Source organism: Choloepus didactylus, chromosome 11 (assembly GCF_015220235.1).
Source record: "Choloepus didactylus isolate mChoDid1 chromosome 11, mChoDid1.pri, whole genome shotgun sequence".
Classification (NCBI taxonomy): Eukaryota; Metazoa; Chordata; class Mammalia; order Pilosa; family Megalonychidae; genus Choloepus; species Choloepus didactylus.
The window spans coordinates 31,990,816-32,009,176 of NC_051317.1; the positions used below are offsets into that span (position 1 = coordinate 31,990,816).

The following is an 18,361-nucleotide window of genomic DNA, read 5'->3' on the forward strand; positions in this document are numbered from 1 at the left end:
TTTAGGGTATCAGCTGAATGGGGCAAAGGGCTCAGCAGCCCCAGCAGCCCTGGTCAGTTTGGACCATCAGAAACTCCCACCCCCATCCAGCTCCCCTCCATCACAGAGGAGCAAGTCTGTCCTCAGCTGGTCCCCAAGCTGAGGCCACAAGTGGAGAACAGGCCATGCTCTGGCCAAGACTGAGCTGACCGGTTATTTTCCCCATAGTGACACCATATTCACCCTCTGAATACCAAGCTGCCAGCCAGGCCTTTGGGCTTATTCAAACCTGGCTTTCTTCAAACCTCAAACACAACTGTGCAAGCATCCTGTGCTCAGTTCCTCTACTCTGATCCCACGTGTCTCCATCCTGTGATGGCATCTGCACTGTCATCTCCCTGGAACGTTGCTTCTAGAATCGCTACCCTTGCCTCCCAGAGCACTCCTTTCTCTGGCACTTATTATCATTTGTCACTGGACATTGGTTGGGTGTCCTTATTTGTTTCCTGCATCACCCCAACTAATCTCTGAACTTTATGAAGCTGTGACTTATCTCCTTTTTGCTGGCAGGAAGGAAGCCATCAAGTATCACTGGTTAAGTAGTCTTTTTTTTTTTAAGGAAAACATTATCCCATTTTTGGGAATCAACAAAAGTTGGATTTGGTTTTCATTAATTGGTTCCTTCTATTTTAAGAATTCTTAGAATGTAACTTCTTGTAACAATTCACATAGAAAGATATATTCATTCGATCATCAGAATTATGGCAGCGTAACAAAATGCCAGGTTGGGGACCACACAAACCAGGAGCAGGAGGAGGGGACAGGGCTGAAGAAAGGGGGTCAGCAAAAAAGGGAGATCAGCTTACAAAGAACAGAGAAAGCCACATGGCTCTCTTTGCCCATGAGCCCCCTCCCCATTTTAGTTATAAACACTTAACACCAAACAATGTAAAAATGTGGACAAATTTAGCATAAGATGATATATTCTCTATCCAGGCAAATGGCATATATTTCTCATGAAAATATATAAAAGTTGAAAAAAGTATACTCCTTTTATAGGAAAAATTGTCATTACTCTCTTAATGAATATAAACTTTCAAACTGCCTTTTCCCCCTTTATTCTCACAGTATCTTATACGCTGACATTGTTGGGTTCACTCGCCTGGCCAGTGACTGCTCTCCCGGAGAACTCGTCCACATGCTGAACGAACTCTTTGGAAAGTTTGATCAAATTGCAAAGGTGAGCAATTGAGGATATACAGAATTTTGACTTATTTTTACCTGGTTCCTTTTAAATTTTTATTGTTTCATAAAAGCATCTTTCAGGAATGTTGTAAAGTTTTGGATTTATATGCCAATGAAGCCCGATAAGTTGCAAACCCATATCAGGGATGACAAATGCAGTGTCATATATTAATCTTATGTTTTTCATCTCTTTTTAAAACTTCTACTTATATATAATTCGACATGCATTCATGATGATGAAATTCAGTTTGCAGATGTCTCTGCACTATACTGCTTGGAGATTCTTTTAGGCATTTTTATGTCTAGGAGCTGGTAAAATGTCTTCCTGTCATTGGTTTATAACCTTTGTGCATTCCTTCTGTTATGCAGCACTTTGGAAGAGCCCCTAAAATGAATTGCTATAGGTCCCCCAAAAGGACATAGTCAAGTCCTAACCCACAATCACCTGAATGTGACCTTATTTAGAAATAGGGTGTTTGAAGATGCAACTAGTTAAGATGAGGCCAAACTGGATTAGAATGGGCACCAAACCAAAAGAAGGTGAGAAGAGGCACGGACAGGCCCTGTAAGACTGAGGTGGACACTGAAGAGCTGTAGCTGCAAGCCAAGGAGCACCAGGCATGGCTGGAGACCTCCAGCAGCTGGAAAGAAGCAAGGAAGTATCCTCGCTACAGGGTCCAGAGGGTGCATGATCTTTGCCAACATCTCGATTTAGGACTGCTGGCCTCCAGAGCTGTGACAGTACATTCCTGTCATTTTAGCCACACAGTCTGAAGGCCTTTATCACAGAAGTCCTAGAAAAGTCAGACAAATATGTATCGCTTCCATCTAAAGCCTTTACTGGCTATTGTCTCATTTTTATTCCTTGACCCTTGTGTCAGTGTCTGCCATTCATGTGCTCATTTGTGAGAAATGTCATGACAGGAAAAGGTGACGAGTCATCTAAAGCCACACTGGCCTTTACTTGTTGGAGCCACCTTGGTTGCAGGTGGGAATATTGATGAGAAAAACTTTCTCTTCTTGCCAACCCTTTCCTTCTCATAGAACATTTCCAGCCAACCTAATCCTTTTTTGGATGGTTCCCAACATAAAGCACTTCATTAAACCTATTAAAATTTGTCATTTATCTAAGGAAGAGCTGGTCATAAATTTAGTTCACCATGAGATTTAAGTCACTTTTAAAGAATATAGGACACTCTGGCCGAGGCTCTTGGGAAGAAATCTAGCTTGTGTGTGTTTCCGTAATCATTCTTGTATCAATTTCCAAAAGGTGTCTTATGCTCTCCAACTTGCTAATTTAAAAATCACAAAGAGCACAGCTCTACATCCTTCCCTTACCAAACCAAAGCACAAGGTTGCATTTTATGGGTGGTCATCTACAGAAAAAGGAAAGTTGAAATGTAAATAATATCTTGAAAGTTTGAAGAATCAAAGGTCCTTTTCATTGGACTCCTGGGTCATGTTAGGATGGAACATCGCAGTCTACTCAACAGGAATGACAATGTTGATGACCACATCTCCGCATGGAACTTTTTAACATCAGCAGTGGCAATACACATAATCTGCAAAGATTCCAGTGCATGGTCAAGACTACAGCCTTCAGCAACAACCATGCCTTACACGTGTGCACACATACACACTCTTTCTCTCTCTCTCCCTGTAGGACAGTTGTCATTGAATCTTGGATCTACAGGTAATCAAGGTGAAGATTTCAAGAAGGCCCCATGGCAACAAATCCCCCTCTGCCCCAACCCAACAGGCCATGTAGGTTTGAGGGACAAATATCTTCCCTCTCATCATAACCAGGACAAGACAAAGTCTCCCTGTCTCCTACCACTATTCTCCATCCCCGGGGGCTTTCCTTGATTACTTAGAAGTATTTGGTGTGCCTTCGTCCTCATCATCATCATAAAGGAATGCCCATACAACATCTGAGTCTGGCCCAGGGCAGCTTAGTCCAGCCATTGGTGGGCAGAGGGGCCAACATGCTTAGGACGTCAGTCATAGCTAGTAGCTAAATAACATGGGGAAAGAGAGCCTCATAAGCAAACAGATGGCCCAGCCCACTGAAGGAATATTATGTGAAGAAAATAACTCAAAAGCACAGTCCAGTGTCCATGTGCTGTTACTAACCCTAATGTTCCCTAGTGTTTTCTAGACTCAACATATGTATTTAGCAAGTATGGGGACTGGGGAGGAAGCCATACCAATAAGTAATTGTTTGTTTGCCTTTTTTTTATCATTTATGATATTGTTATTAGCAATTACTATACACATCATATATAGTGTCATAAATATGCCTAAAACTATGTTCTACATTGTGAGCTTTCAATTAGACAGGGAAAGAAATGTACAAAATCTTCAGCAAATCTATCACATTGCTTAAGAATAAGAAGATGTATGTTCATTTTAGTTTTTTCAAGTTTTTCAGTTTATACATAAGCCTGTGTTAGTGTTAGAGGAAAAATTTGTCTTTGACTTCTTAATTTTAGTGAACACCCCATAAGCTGGATGATAAGATTAGAAACCAATTTAAGATTGGCATATATGAATGCTGTTAATATAAATATTATAATTAACCCAGGCAAGAAAAATAATGAAGGTTCATCGACTTTATAAAATGATTTAACCTAAAATCAGAATTAAGTTTAAATTACTAGGCAATTTGGAAAGTCCATTTATCACATTTTGGAGATGTTAATGGAAAGCTACATGTCTGCAGGTAAGAATCTGCCCCAGCTTTAAAATAAATGAAGAAAAACCATGAACATAGTAAGGAAAGACATAGAATTTGAATTCAGAATGAATTCTGCTTCCATTTTTCTACCCTGAAAGATTCTGTTCTGTTTTTCTATGTTTGATCTCACCATCAGTGTTTGGAAAGGTTTGGACTAAAGGGAAGGATCCTTCCATTAAACTCCTGTGCTCCTGTGAGGTGTAAATCATTCCAGAGCATCTTCTCTGCTTTCCCTTTCTTCCCCTTTCATTTATTCTTCTGGCTTCAGCAAGGGCTGTATAAGTGAGGGTGGCTCAGCCTTGTTGGGCAATGGTGAGAAATGAAAGTGGCTCTCATTTGTCTCCTCCACCAGCTCTGAACGCTCTGGCAGGGTTAATAGAACTAGTGTTTGATGAGACTTGGTAAATCTAAACCAGGAGGCGGGACAAGATGGCGGACTGGTGAGCTGTATGTTTTAGTTACTCCTCCAGGAAAGTAGGTAGAAAGCCAGGAACTGCGTGGACTGGACACCAAGGAGCAATCTGACTTTGGGCATACGTCATACAACACTCATGAAAACGCAGAACTGCTGAGATCAGCGAAATCTGTAAGTTTTTGCGGCCAGGGGACCCGCGTCCCTCCCTGCCAGGCTCGGTCCCGTGGGAGGAGGGGCTGTCAGCTCCGGGAAGGAGAAGGGAGAACTGCAGTGGCAGCCCTTATCGGAAACTCATTCTACTGATCCAAACTCCAACCATAGATAGACTGAGACCAGAAACCAGAGAATCTGAGAGCAGCCAGCCCAGCAGAGAGGAGACAGGCATAGAAAAAAAAAAAACACGAAAAACTCCAAAATAAAAGCGGAGGATTTTTGGAGCTCTGGTGAACATAGAAAGGGGAAGGGCAGAGCCCAGGCCCTGAGGCGCATATGCAAATCCCGAAGAAAAGCTGATGTCTCTGCCCTGTGGACCTTTCCTTAATGGCCCTGGCTGCTTTGTCTCTTAGCATTTCAATGACCCATTAGATCTCTGAGGAGGGCCCTTTTTTTTTTTTTTTTTTAATCCTTTTCTCTTTTTCTAAAACAATTACTCTAAGAAGCCCAATACAGAAAGCTTCAAAGACTTGCAATTTGGGCAGGTCAAGACAAGAGCAGAACTAAGAGAGCTCTGAGACAAAAGGCAATAATCCAGTGGCTGAGAAAATTCACTAAACACCACAACTTCCCAAGAAAAGGGGGGAGTCCACTCACAGCCATCATCCTGGTGCACAGGAAACACTCCTGCCCATCGCCAGCCCCATAGCCCAGAGCTGCCCCAGACAACCCAGTGTGACGGAAGCGCTTCAAATAACAGGCACACACCACAAAACTGGGCGTGGACATTAGCCTTCCCTGCAACCTCAGCTGATTGTCCCAGAGTTGGGAAGGTGGAGCAGTGTGAATTAACAAAGCCCCATTCAGCCATCATTTCAGCAGACTGGGAGCCTCCCTACACAGCACAGCAGCCCAGAAGTGCCCTGGGGGGACGGCACTCACCTGTGACATAGCACAGTCATCCCTCAACAGAGGACCCGGGGTGCACAGCCTGGAAGAGGGGCCCACTTGCAAATCTCAGGAGCCATACGCCAATACCAAGGACTTGTGGGTCAGTGGCAGAGACAAACTGTGGCAGGACTGAACTGAAGGATTAGACTATTGCAGCAGCTTTAAAACTCTAGGATCACCAAGGAGATTTGATTGTTAGGACCACCACCCCTCCCTGACTGCCCAGAAACACGCCCCATATACAGGGCAGGCAACACCAACTACAAACGCAAGCTTGGTACACCAGTTGGACCCCACAAGACTCACTCCCCCACTCACCAAAAAGGCTAAGCAGGGGAGAACTGGCTTGTGGAGAACAGGTGGCTCGTGGACGCCACCTGCTGGTTAGTTAGAGAAAGTGTACTCCACGAAGCTGTAGATCTGATAAATTAGAGATAAGGACTTCAATTGGTCTACAAATCCTAAAAGAACCCTATCAAGTTCAGCAAATGCCACGAGGCCAAAAACAACAGAAAATTATAAAGCATATGAAAAAACCAGACGATATGGATAACCCAAGCCCAAGCACCCAAATCAAAAGATCAGAAGAGACACAGCACCTAGAGCAGCTACTCAAAGAACTAAAGATGAACAAGGAGACCATAGTACGGGATACAAAGGAAATCAAGAAGACCCTAGAAGAGCATAAAGAAGACATTGCAAGACTAAATAAAAAAATGGATGATCTTATGAAAATTAAAGAAACTGTTGACCAAATTAAAAAGATTCTGTACACTCATAGTACAAGAGTAGAGGAAGTTGAACAACGAATCAGTGACCTGGAAGATGACAGAATTGAAAATGAAAGCATAAAAGAAAGAATGGGGAAAAAAATTGAAAAAATCGAAATGGACCTCAGGGATATGATAGATAATATGAAACGTCTGAATATAAGACTCATTGGTGTCCCAGAAGGGGAAGAAAAGGGTAAAGGTCTAGGAAGAATATTCAAAGAAATTGTTGGGGAAAACTTCCCAAATCTTCTAAATAACATAAATACACAAATCATAAATGCTCAGTGAACCCCAAATAGAATAAATCCAAATAAACCCACTTCGAGACATATACTGATCACACTGTCAAACACAGAAGAGAAGGAGCAAGTTCTGAAAGCAGCAAGAGAAAAGCAATTCACCACATACAAAGGAAACAGCATAAGACTAAGTAGTGACTACTCAGCAGCCACCATGGAGGCGAGAAGGCAGTGGCACGATATATTTAAAATTTTGAGTGAGAAAAATTTCCAGCCAAGAATACTTTATCCAGCAAAGCTCTCCTTCAAATTTAAGGGAGAGCTTAAGTTTTTCACAGACAAACAAATGCTGAGAGAATTTGCTAACAAGAGACCTGCCCTACTGGAGATACTAAAGGGAGCCGTACAGACAGAGAAACAAAGAAAGGACAGAGAGACTTGGAGAAAGGTTCAGTACTAAAGAGATTCGGTATGGGTACAATAAAGGATATTAATAGACAGAGGGGAAAAATATGACAAACATAAACCAAAGGATAAGATGGCTGATTCAAGAAATGCCTTCACGGTTATAACGTTGAATGTAAATGGATTAAACTCCCCAATTAAAAGATATAGATTCACAGAATGGATCAAAAAAAATGAACCATCAATATGTTGCATACAAGAGACTCATCTTAGACACAGGGACACAAAGAAACTGAAAGTGAAAGGATGGAAAAAAATATTTCATGCAAGCTACAGCCAAAAGAAAGCAGGTGTAGCAATATTAATCTCAGATAAAATAGACTTCAAATGCAGGGATGTTTTGAGAGACAAAGAAGGCCACTACATACTAATAAAAGGGGCAATTCAGCAAGAAGAAATAACAATCGTAAATGTTCATGCACCCAATCAAGGTGCCACAAAATACAGGAGAGAAACACTGGCAAAACTACAGGAAGCAATTGATGTTTCCACAATAATTGTGGGAGACTTCAACACATCACTCTCTCCTATAGATAGATCAACCAGACAGAAGACCAATAAGGAAATTGAAAACCTAAACAATCTGATAAATGAATTAGATTTAACAGACATATACAAGACATTACATCCCAAATCACAAGGATACACATACTTTTCTAGTGCTCACGGAACTTTCTCCAGAATAGTTCATATGCTGGGACATAAAACAAGCCTCAATAAATTTAAAAAGATTGAAATTATTCAAAGCACATTCTCTGAACACAATGGAATACAATTAGAAGTCAATAACCATCAGAGACTTAGAAAATTCACAAATACCTGGAGGTTAAACAACACACTCCTAAACAATCAGTGGGTTAAAGAAGAAATAGCAAGAGAAATTGCTAAATATATAGAGACGAATGAAAATGAGAACACAACATACCAAAACCTATGGGATGCAGCAAAAGCAGTGCTAAGGGGGAAATTTATAGCACTAAACGCATATATTAAAAAGGAAGAAAGAGCCAAAATCAAAGAACTAATGGATCAACTGAAGAAGCTAGAAAATGAACAGCAAACCAATCCTAAACCAAGTACAAGAAAAGAAATAACAAGGATTAAAGCAGAAATAAATGACATAGAGAACAAAAAAACAATAGAGAGGATAAATATCACCAAAAGTTGGTTCTTTGAGAAGATCAACAAGATCGACAAGCCCCTAGCTAGACTGACAAAATCAAAAAGAGAGAAGACCCATATAAACAAAATAATGAATGAAAAAGGTGACATAACTGCAGATCCTGAAGAAATTAAAAAAATTATAAGAGGATATTATGAACAACTGTATGGCAACAAACTGGATAATGTAGAAGAAATGGACAATTTCCTGGAAACATATGAACAACCTAGACTGACCAGAGAAGAAATAGAAGACCTCAGCCAACCCATCACAAGCAAAGACATCCAATCAGTCATCAAAAATCTTCCCACAAATAAATGCCCAGGGCCAGATGGCTTCACAGGGGAATTCTACCAAACTTTCCAGAAAGAACTGACACCAATCTTACTCAAACTCTTTCAAAACATTGAAGAAAATGGAACACTACCTAACTCATTTTATGAAGCTAACATCAATCTAATACCAAAACCAGGCAAAGATGCTACAAAAAAGGAAAACTACCGGCCAATCTCCCTAATGAATATAGATGCAAAAATCCTCAACAAAATACTTGCAAATCGAATCCAAAGACACATTAAAAAAATCATACACCATGACCAAGTGGGGTTCATTCCACGCATGCAAGGATGGTTCAACATAAGAAAATCAATCAATGTATTACAACACATTAATAAGTCAAAAGGGAAAAATCAATTGATCATCTCAATAGATGCTGAAAAAGCATTTGACAAACTCCAACATCCCTTTTTGATAAAAACACTTCAAAAGGTAGGAATTGAAGGAAACTTCCTCAACATGATAAAGAGCTTATATGAAAAACCCACAGCCAGCACAGTACTCAATGGTGAGAGACTGAAAGCCTTCCCTCTAAGATCAGGAACAAGACAAGGATGCCCGCTGTCACCACTGGTATTCAACATTGTGCTGGAAGTGCTAGCCAGGGCAATCCGGCAAGACAAAGAAATAAAAGGCATCCAAATTGGAAAAGAAGAAGTAAAACTGTCATTGTTTGCAGATGATATGATCTTATATCTAGAAAACCCTGAGAAATCGACGATACAGCTACTAGAGCTAATAAACAAATTTAGCAAAGTAGCAGGATACAAGAGTAATGCACATAAGTCAGTAATGTTTCTATATGCTAGAAATGAACAAACTGAAGAGACACTCAAGAAAAAGATACCATTTTCAATAGCAACAAAAAAAATCAAGTACCTAGGAATAAACTTAACCAAAGATGTAAAAGACCTATACAAAGAAAACTACGTAACTCTACTAAAAGAAATAGAAGGGGACCTTAAAAGATGGAAAATATTCCATGTTCATGGATAGGAAGGCTAAATGTCATTAAGATGTCAATTCTACCCAAACTCATCTACAGATTCAATGCAATCCCAATCAAAATTCCAACAACCTACTTTGCAGACTTGGAAAAGCTAGTTATCAAATTTATTTGGAAAGGGAAGATGCCTCGAATTGCTAAAGACACTCTAAAAAAGAAAAACGAAGTGGGAGGACTTACACTCCCTGAATTTGAAGCTTATTATAAAGCCACAGTTGCCAAAACAGCATGATACTGGCACAAAGATAGACATATAGATCAATGGAATTGAATTGAGAATTCAGAGATAGACCCTCAGAGTTATGGCCAACTGATCTTTGATAAGGCCCCCAAAGTCACTGAACTGAGTCATAATGGTCTTTTCAACAAATGGGGCTGGGAGAGTTGGATATCCATATCCAAAAGAATGAAAGAGGACCCCTACCTCACCCCCTACACAAAAATTAACTCAAAATGGACCAAAGATCTCAATATAAAAGAAAGTACCATAAAACTCCTAGAAGATAATGTAGGAAAACATCTTCAAGACCTTGTATTAGGCGGCCACTTCCTAGACTTTACACCCAAAGCACAAGCAACAAAAGAGAAAATAGATAAATGGGAACTCCTCAAGCTTAGAAGTTTCTGCACCTCAAAGGAATTTCTCAAAAAGGTAAAGAGGCAGCCAACTCAATGGGAAAAATTTTTGGAAACCATGTATCTGACAAAAGACTGATATCTTGCATATATAAAGAAATCCTACAACTCAATGACAATAGTACAGACAGCCCAATTATAAAATGGGCAAAAGATATGAAAAGACAGTTCTCTGAAGAGGAAATACAAATGGCCAAGAAACACATGAAAAAATGTTCAGCTTCACTAGCTATTAGAGAGATGCAAATTAAGCCCACAATGAGATACCATCTCACACCAATTAGAATGGCTGCCATTAAACAAACAGGAAACTACAAATGCTGGAGGGGATGTGGAGAAATTGGAACTCTTATTCATTGTTGGTGGGACTGTATAATGGTTCAGCCACTCTGGAAGTCAGTCTGGCAGTTCCTTAGAAAACTAGATATAGAGTTACCATTCGATCCAGCGATTGCACTTCTCGGTATATACCCGGAAGGTCGGAAAGCAGTGACATGAACAGATATCTGCACACCAATGTTCATAGCAGCATTTTTCACAATTGCCAAGAGATGGAAACAACCCACATGTCCTTCAACAGATGAGTGGATAAAGAAAATGTGGTATATACACACGATGGAATACTACGCGGCAGTAAGAAGGAACGATCTCATGAAACATATGACAACATGGATGAACCTTGAAGACATAATGCTGAGCGAAATAAGCCAGGCACAGAAAGAGAAATATTATATGCTACCACTAATGTGAACTTTGAAACATGTAAAACAAATGGTTTATAATGTAGAATGTAGGGGAACTAGCAATAGAGAGCTATTAAGGAAGGGGGAACAATAATCCAAGAAGAACAGATAAGCTATTTAATGTTCTGGGGATGCCCAGGAATGACTATGGTGAGTTAATTTCTGATGGATATAGTAGGAACAAGTTCACAGAAATGTTGCTATATTATGTAACTTTCGTGGGGTAAAGTAGGAACATGTTGGAAGTTAAGCAGTTATCTTAGGTTAGTTGTCTTTTTCTTACTCCCTTGTTATGGTCTCTTTGAAATGTTCTTTTATTGTATGTTTGTTTTCTTTTTAACTTTTTTTTCATACAGTTGATTTAAAAAAGAAGGGAAAGTTAAAAAAAAAAAAAAAAGAAAAACAAGGGAAAAAAAAGATGTAGTGCCCCCTTGAGGAGCCTGTGGAGAATGCAGGGGTATTTGCCTACCCCACCTCGATGGTTGCTAACATGACCACAGACATAGGGGACTGGTGGTTTGATGGGTTGAGCCCTCTACCATAAGTTTTACCCTTGGGAAGACGGTTGCTGCAAAGGAGAGGCTAGGCCTCCCTATGGTTGTGCCTAAGAGCCTCCTCCCGAATGCCTCTTTGTTGCTCAGATGTGGCCCTCTCTCTCTAGCTAAGCCAACTTGAAAGGTGAAATCACTGCCCTCCCCCCTACATGGGATCAGACACCCAGGGGAGTGAATCTCCCTGGCAATGTGGAATATGACTCCCGGGGAGGAATATAGACCCGGCATCGTGGGACGGAGAACATCTTCTTGACCAAAAGGGGGATGTGAAAGGAAATGAAATAAGCTTCAGTGGCAGAGAGATTCCAAAAGGAGCCGAGAGGTCACTCTGGTGGGCACTCTTACGCACAATTTAGACAACCCTTTTTAGGTTCTAAAGAATTGGGGTAGCTGGTGGTGAATACCTGAAACTATCAAACTACAACCCAGAACCCATGAATCTCGAAAACAGTTGTATAAAAATGTAGCTTATGAGGGGTGACAATGGGATTGGGAAAGCCATAAGACCACACTCCACTTTGTCTAGTTTATGGATGCATGAGTAGAAAAATAGGGGAAGGAAACAAACAGACAAAGGTACCCAGTGTTCTTTTTTACTTCTATTGCTCTTTTTCACTCTAATTATTATTCTTGTTATTTTTGTGTGTGTGCTAATGAAGGTGTCAGGGATTGATTTGGGTGATGAATGTACCACTATGTAATGGTACTGTAAACAATCGAAAGTACGATTTGTTTTGTATGACTGCGTGGTATGTGAATATATCTCAATAAAATGAAGATTAAAAAAAAAAAAAAAACAGGATAAAGAGGTAAAGCAGGGCCAGTCATGAGGTTTTTATCATCACAAGATAAAGGTTATATAATTATAAAATCATTACCAAAGATCAAGACTTCTGGGTTACAATTCAGTGACTTTCAGTAATTTCAGTTACTTCTTTTTGACTGTTCTATAATATCCTAGAAAGTAAGGAAAGGCATCTATATAATGATAATGATTTGGTCATCCTAATTATTTGTTAATTCTTAATTTCTCAGTTACAAGTTCCCTGGTCTTATGTAATAAATCTGTTCTCATGCCCCCCCCAAAAAAAAAATCTAAACCAGCAAAGGAATAAGAAAAACAAATAACCTGAAATAACTACATTTCTGCAAACTTCTTCCTACCATACCCCCCAGAAATTAACAAACTATAATCAAGGGCTTGACAGGACTGAAATTCTTGTCATTTCCCCTTCCAGGAGAATGAGTGCATGCGGATAAAGATTCTAGGAGACTGCTACTACTGTGTGTCTGGACTCCCTATATCTCTTCCTAATCATGCCAAGAACTGTGTGAAAATGGGATTAGACATGTGTGAAGCCATAAAGTAAGTGTGATACTCAGTAAGTTCTCTTTAATCAGTTGACAATTTTGAGTTGTAATTCTTACCTTCATTTTTCCATTTTTCTGTTTACTGGTACTAAGTATATTATTAACTTAAATATAAATGTGCAGAGACCTATTTATTGGTGTGTGTGTACAAAATCCAAAGTAAGAGTTCTGTGTTTTGTATTATTATTACTATTATCCTTAGATCACTGTACACTGGGTTAGGAATCTATGGGCATTGACCGTTGTGTCTGATTTAAAGGTGATTATTTTTTTATTTGAAAGTCCCCCCCCCTTTTTGGGGGGGGGTGCTTATAAAGGGGGTTTATTTGATTTCAAATTCACAGTCCTAAGGCCATAAAAGTGTCCAGACTAAGGCATCAACAAGAGGATACCTTCACTGAAGGAAAGCCAATGGCATCTGGAACACCTCTGTCAGCTGGGAAGGCACAAGGCTGGCGTCTGCTGGTCCTTTTTTCCTGGATTGCATTTCTAAATGGAACTATGTTCTTAATTTCATGTTTGGTGTGCCAGTTTTGATCTATTATGTCCCCCTAAAAAGCCATATTCTTTAATACAATATTGTGGAGCCAGTGATTAGGTTGGAACTTTTGATTGAGTGTTTCCATGGAGATGTGACTCAATCAGCTGTGGGTGATGACACTGACTGAATTATTTCCATGAACTCTTGGCCCCACCCATTTAGAATACCATCCAAAAGAATAAAATATTTAAGGATAAATTTAACAAAAAAAGTGCAAGACTTGTGCACCGAAAACTACACAAATTGTTTAAAGAAATTAAAGAATGTCTAAATAAATATAAAGAAACCCTATATTAATGGTTTATAATATTCAATATTGCTAAGATGTCCATTCCCCAATTGATGTACAGATTCAGTGCAATCTCCATCAAAATCCCAGCTACATTTACTGCACAGATTGACAAGCAGAGCCTAAAATTCATAACAAATTCATGGGACTCAGCAGCCAAAACAATCTTGAAAAAGGACAAAGTTGGAGGACACAGACTTCCCAATTTTAAAACTCACGACAATCTACAGTAATCAAGACAGCGTCGTAGTGCCATAAGGTTAGACAAATAATTCAATGCAAGAGAGTTGAGGGTCCAGGAATAAACCCTTAAATTGTTTATGGACAAGTGGTTTTTGACAAATGTGCCAAGAAAATTCAATCAGCAAAGTATTGTCTTTTTCACAAATGGTGCTGGAACAACTAGATTTTACCACATGCATTAAATAAAGTTGGGACACTACATAAATAAAGTGTCACAAAATTAACTCCAAATGAATCATAGACCTAAATATAAAAGCTAAAATTATAAAATTCTTAGAAGAAAACATATGACAAAACCTAAAACTTTGTCATCTTGAGCTAGGCAATTGTTTCTTAGTTATGACACCAAAAGTGTAAGTGACTGAAGAATAGGTGAAATGGAGCGTATCAAAACTAAAACGTTTTTTTTTAATTAACTATCAAAGAATTTTAAAAACAGGCAATAAAAAGACATTTCAAACAAAACCAAAACAAAGGAATAAGAAAAAACTAATAATCTAAAATACCTAAATTACTTCCAAAATATTCCTACTCTACCCCAAGAAAATAAACAGACTATAATCTAGCAAAGGAATAAGAAAGACAAATAACCTAAAATAACTACATTGTGAACTTCTTACCATACCCCCCAGAAATTAACAAACCATAGTCATTCCTGAGCATTCCCAGAACATTAAGTTTAACCACAATAACTTATTTGTTCTTATTAGATTATTGTTCACCCTTCACTATTTTCTGTCTATTGCTACGTCCAATACATTCTACAATATAAACCATTTATTTTACATTTTTCAGTGTTCCCATTAGTGGTAACATACAATGTTTCTCTTTTTTGTGCCTAGATTATTTCACTCAGCATTATGTCTTCAGGGTTCATCCATGTTGTCATACGTTTCACGACATTGTTCCTTCTTACTGCTGCATAGTATTCCATCGGGTGTATATACCACATTTTATTTATCCACTCATCTGTTGAAGGACATTTGGGTTGTTTCCATCTCTTGGCAATTGTGAATAATGCTGCTATGAACATTGGCATGCAGATATCTGTTCGTGTCACTGCTTTCAGATTTTCTGGGTATATATAGAGAAGTGCAATTGCTGGATTGAAGGGTAACTCTATATCTAGTTTTCTAAGGAACCGCCAGACCATCTTCCAGAGTGGCTGAACCATTATACAGTCCCACCAACAGTGGATAAGAGTTCCGATTTCTCCACATCCTCTCCAGCATTTGTAGTATCCTGTTTGTTTAATGGCAGCCAATCCAATTGGTGTGAGATATCTCATTATAGTCTTAATTTGCATCTCCCTAATAGCTAGTGAAGCTGAACATTTTTTCATGTGTTTTTTGGCCATCTGAATTTCCTCTTCAGAGAACTGTCTTTTCATATCTTTTGCCCATTTTATAATTGGGCTGTCTGTACTATTGTCATTGAGTTGTGAGATTTCTTTTTATGTGCAAGATACCAGTCTATTGTCAGATACATGGTTTTGAAATATTTTTTCCCATTGAGTTGGCTGCCTCTTCACCTTTTTGACAAATTCCTTTGATGTACAGAAGCTTTGAAGTTCGAGGAGTTCCCATTTATCTATTTTTTCTTTTGTTGCTTATGCTTTGGGTGTAAGGTCTAGGAAGTGACCACCTAATACAAGGTCTTAAAGATGTTTTCCTACATTATCTTCTAGGAGTTTTATGGTACTGTCTCTTATGTTGAGGTCTTTAATCCATTTTGAGTTAATTTTTGTGTAGGGTGTGAGGTAGGGGTCCTCTTTCATTCTTTTGGATATGGAAAGCCAACTCTCCCAGCCCCATTTGTTGAAAAGACTGTTATTTCCCAGTTCAGTGGTTTTGGGGGCCTTATCAAAGATCAGTCTACCATAGATCTGGGGATCTATCTCCAAATTCTCAGTTCAATTCCATTGATCAATATGTCTATCTTTGTATCAGTACCATGCTGTTTTGACTACTGTGGCTTTATAATAAGCTTCAAAGTCAGGGAGTATAAGTCCTCCTGCTTTTTTTTTTATTTTTTAGAGTGTTTTAGCAATTCAAGGCATCTTCCCCTTCCAACTAAATTTGATAACTAGCTTTTCCAAGTCTGCAAAGTAGGTTGTTGGAATTTTGATTGGGATTGCATTGAATCTGTAGATGAGTTTGGGTAGAATTGACATCTTAATGACATTTAGCCTTCCTATCCATGAACATGGAATATTTTTCCATCTTTTAAGGTCCCCTTCTATTTCTTTTAGTAGAGTTATGTAGTTTTCTTTGTATAGGTCTTTTACATCTTTGGTTAAGTTTATTCCTAGGTACTTGATTTTTTTAGTTGCTATTGAAAATGGTATCTTTTTCTTGAGTGTCTCTTCAGTTTGTTCATTTCTAGCATATAGAAACATTACTGACTTATGTGCATTAATCTTGTATCCCGCTACTTTGCTAAATTTGTTTATTAGCTCTAGTAGCTGTATCGTTGATTTCTCAGGGTTTTCTATATATAAGATCATATCATCTGCAAACAATGACAGTTTTACTTCTTCTTTTCCAATTTGGATGCCTTTTATTTCTTTGTCTTGCCGGATTGCCCTGGCTAGCACTTCCAGCACAATGTTGAATAACAGTGGTGACAGCGGGCATCCTTGTCTTGTTCCTGATCTTAGAGGGAAGGCTTTCATTCTCTCACCACTGAGTACTATGCTGGCTGTGGGTTTTTCATATACACTCTTTATCATATTGAGGAAGTTTCCTTCAATTCCTACCTTTTGAGGTGTTTTTAACAAAAAAGGATATTGGATTTTGTCAAATGCTTTTTCAGCAAGTATTGAGATGATTATTTGATTTTTCTCTTTTGATTTGTTAATGTGTTATACTACATTGATTGATTTTCTTCTGTTGAACCATCTTACATGCCTGGAATGAGCCACACTTGGTCATGGTGTATGATTTTTTTAATGTGTCTTTGTATTCAATTTGCAAGTATTTTGGTGAGAATTTTTGCATCTATATTCCTTAGGGAGATTGACCTGCAGTTTTCCTTTCTTGTAGCATCTTTACCTGGTTTGGGTATTAGATTGATGTTAGCTTCATATAATGTGTTAGGTAGTTTTCCATTTTCTTCAGTGTTTTGAAAGACTTTAAATAAGATTGTTACCAGTTCTTTTTGAAAAGTTTGGTAGAGTTACCCTGTGAAGCCATCTGGCCCTGGGCATTTATTTGTGGGAAGCTTTTTGATGACTGATTGGATCTCTTTGCTTGTGATTGGTTGGTTGAGGTCTTCTGTTTCTTCTCTGGTCAGTCTAGGTTGTCCATTTCCTCTACATTATCTAGTTTGTTGGCATACAGTTGTTCATAGTATCCTGTTATAATTTTTTAAATTACTTTGTGATCTGCAGTAATGTCGCCTCTCTCATTCATTATTTTGTTTATTTGGGGCATCTCTCCTTTTGATTTTGTGCATCTAGCTAGTGGCTTGTCAATCTTGTTGATCTTCTCAAAGAACAAACTTTTGGTGTTATTTATTATCTCTATTTTTTTTGTTCTCTATGTCATTTATTTCTGCTTTAATCCTTATTTCTTTTCTTCTACTTGGTTTAGGATTAGTTTGCTATTCATTTTCTAGCTTTTTCAGTTGCTCCATTAGTTCTTTGATTTTAGCTCTTTCTTCCTTTTTAATGTATGCATTTTGAGCTACAAATTTCCCCATCAATACTGTCTTTGCTGCTTCCCATAAGTTTTGCTATGTGTGTTCTCATTTTCATTTGTCTCTGTATATTTAGCAATTTATTTTGCTATTTCTTCTTTAACCCATGGATTGTTTAAGAGTGTGTTGTTTTAACCTCCAGATATTTGTGAATTTTCTAAATCCTTGATGGTTGTTGACTTCTTATTGTATTCCATTGTGATCTCAGAAGTGCTTTGAATAATTTCAACCTTTTTGAATTTACTGAGGCTTGTTTTATGGCCCAGCATATGATCTGTTCTGGAGAAAGTTCTGTGATCATTAGAGAAGAATGTGTATCCTGGTGATTTGGGATGTGATGTTCTATATGTGTCTGTTAATTCAAATTCATTTATCAGATTATTTAAGTTTTCAGTTTCGTTATTGGTCCTCTGTCTAGTTGATCTATCTATAGGAGAGAGTGATGTATTGAAATCTCCCACAATTGTTGTGGAAACATCTATTGCTTCCTTTAGTTTTGCCGATATTTGGCTCATGTATTTTGGGGCACCTTGATTGGGTGCACAAACACTTATGATTGTTATTTCTTCTTGTTGAATGGTCCCTTTTATTAGTATGTAGTGACCTTCTTTGTCTCTCATAACATCCTTGCATTTAAAGTCTATTTTATCTGAGATTAATATTGCTATTCCCACTTTTCTTTGGCTGTAGCTTGCATGAAATATTTTTCTATCCTTTCATTTTCAATTTATTTGTGTCCCTGTGTCTAAGATGAGTCTCTTGTAAACAACATATTGAAGGTTCATATTTTTTAATCCATTCTGCCAATCTATATCTTTTAATTG

At 38.4% G+C, this 18,361-nt stretch overlaps 1 protein-coding gene across 2 annotated transcripts in view; it reads left to right on the forward strand.

The window, feature by feature from the left end:
- ADCY2 (adenylate cyclase 2) overlaps positions 1 to 18,361 on the forward strand; it is a 510,848-nt gene that overhangs the window by 313,724 nt on the left and 178,763 nt on the right. For both annotated transcript variants that reach the window (XR_005210959.1, XM_037799254.1), the window contains exons 6-7: positions 1,108 to 1,219; positions 12,633 to 12,760. Coding sequence is in view for 1 of the 2 variants with exons in the window: in XM_037799254.1 (XP_037655182.1) it covers positions 1,108 to 1,219; positions 12,633 to 12,760 (240 nt within the window). In the remaining variant the exon portion in view is untranslated. The remainder of the gene's footprint in view (positions 1 to 1,107; positions 1,220 to 12,632; positions 12,761 to 18,361) is intronic.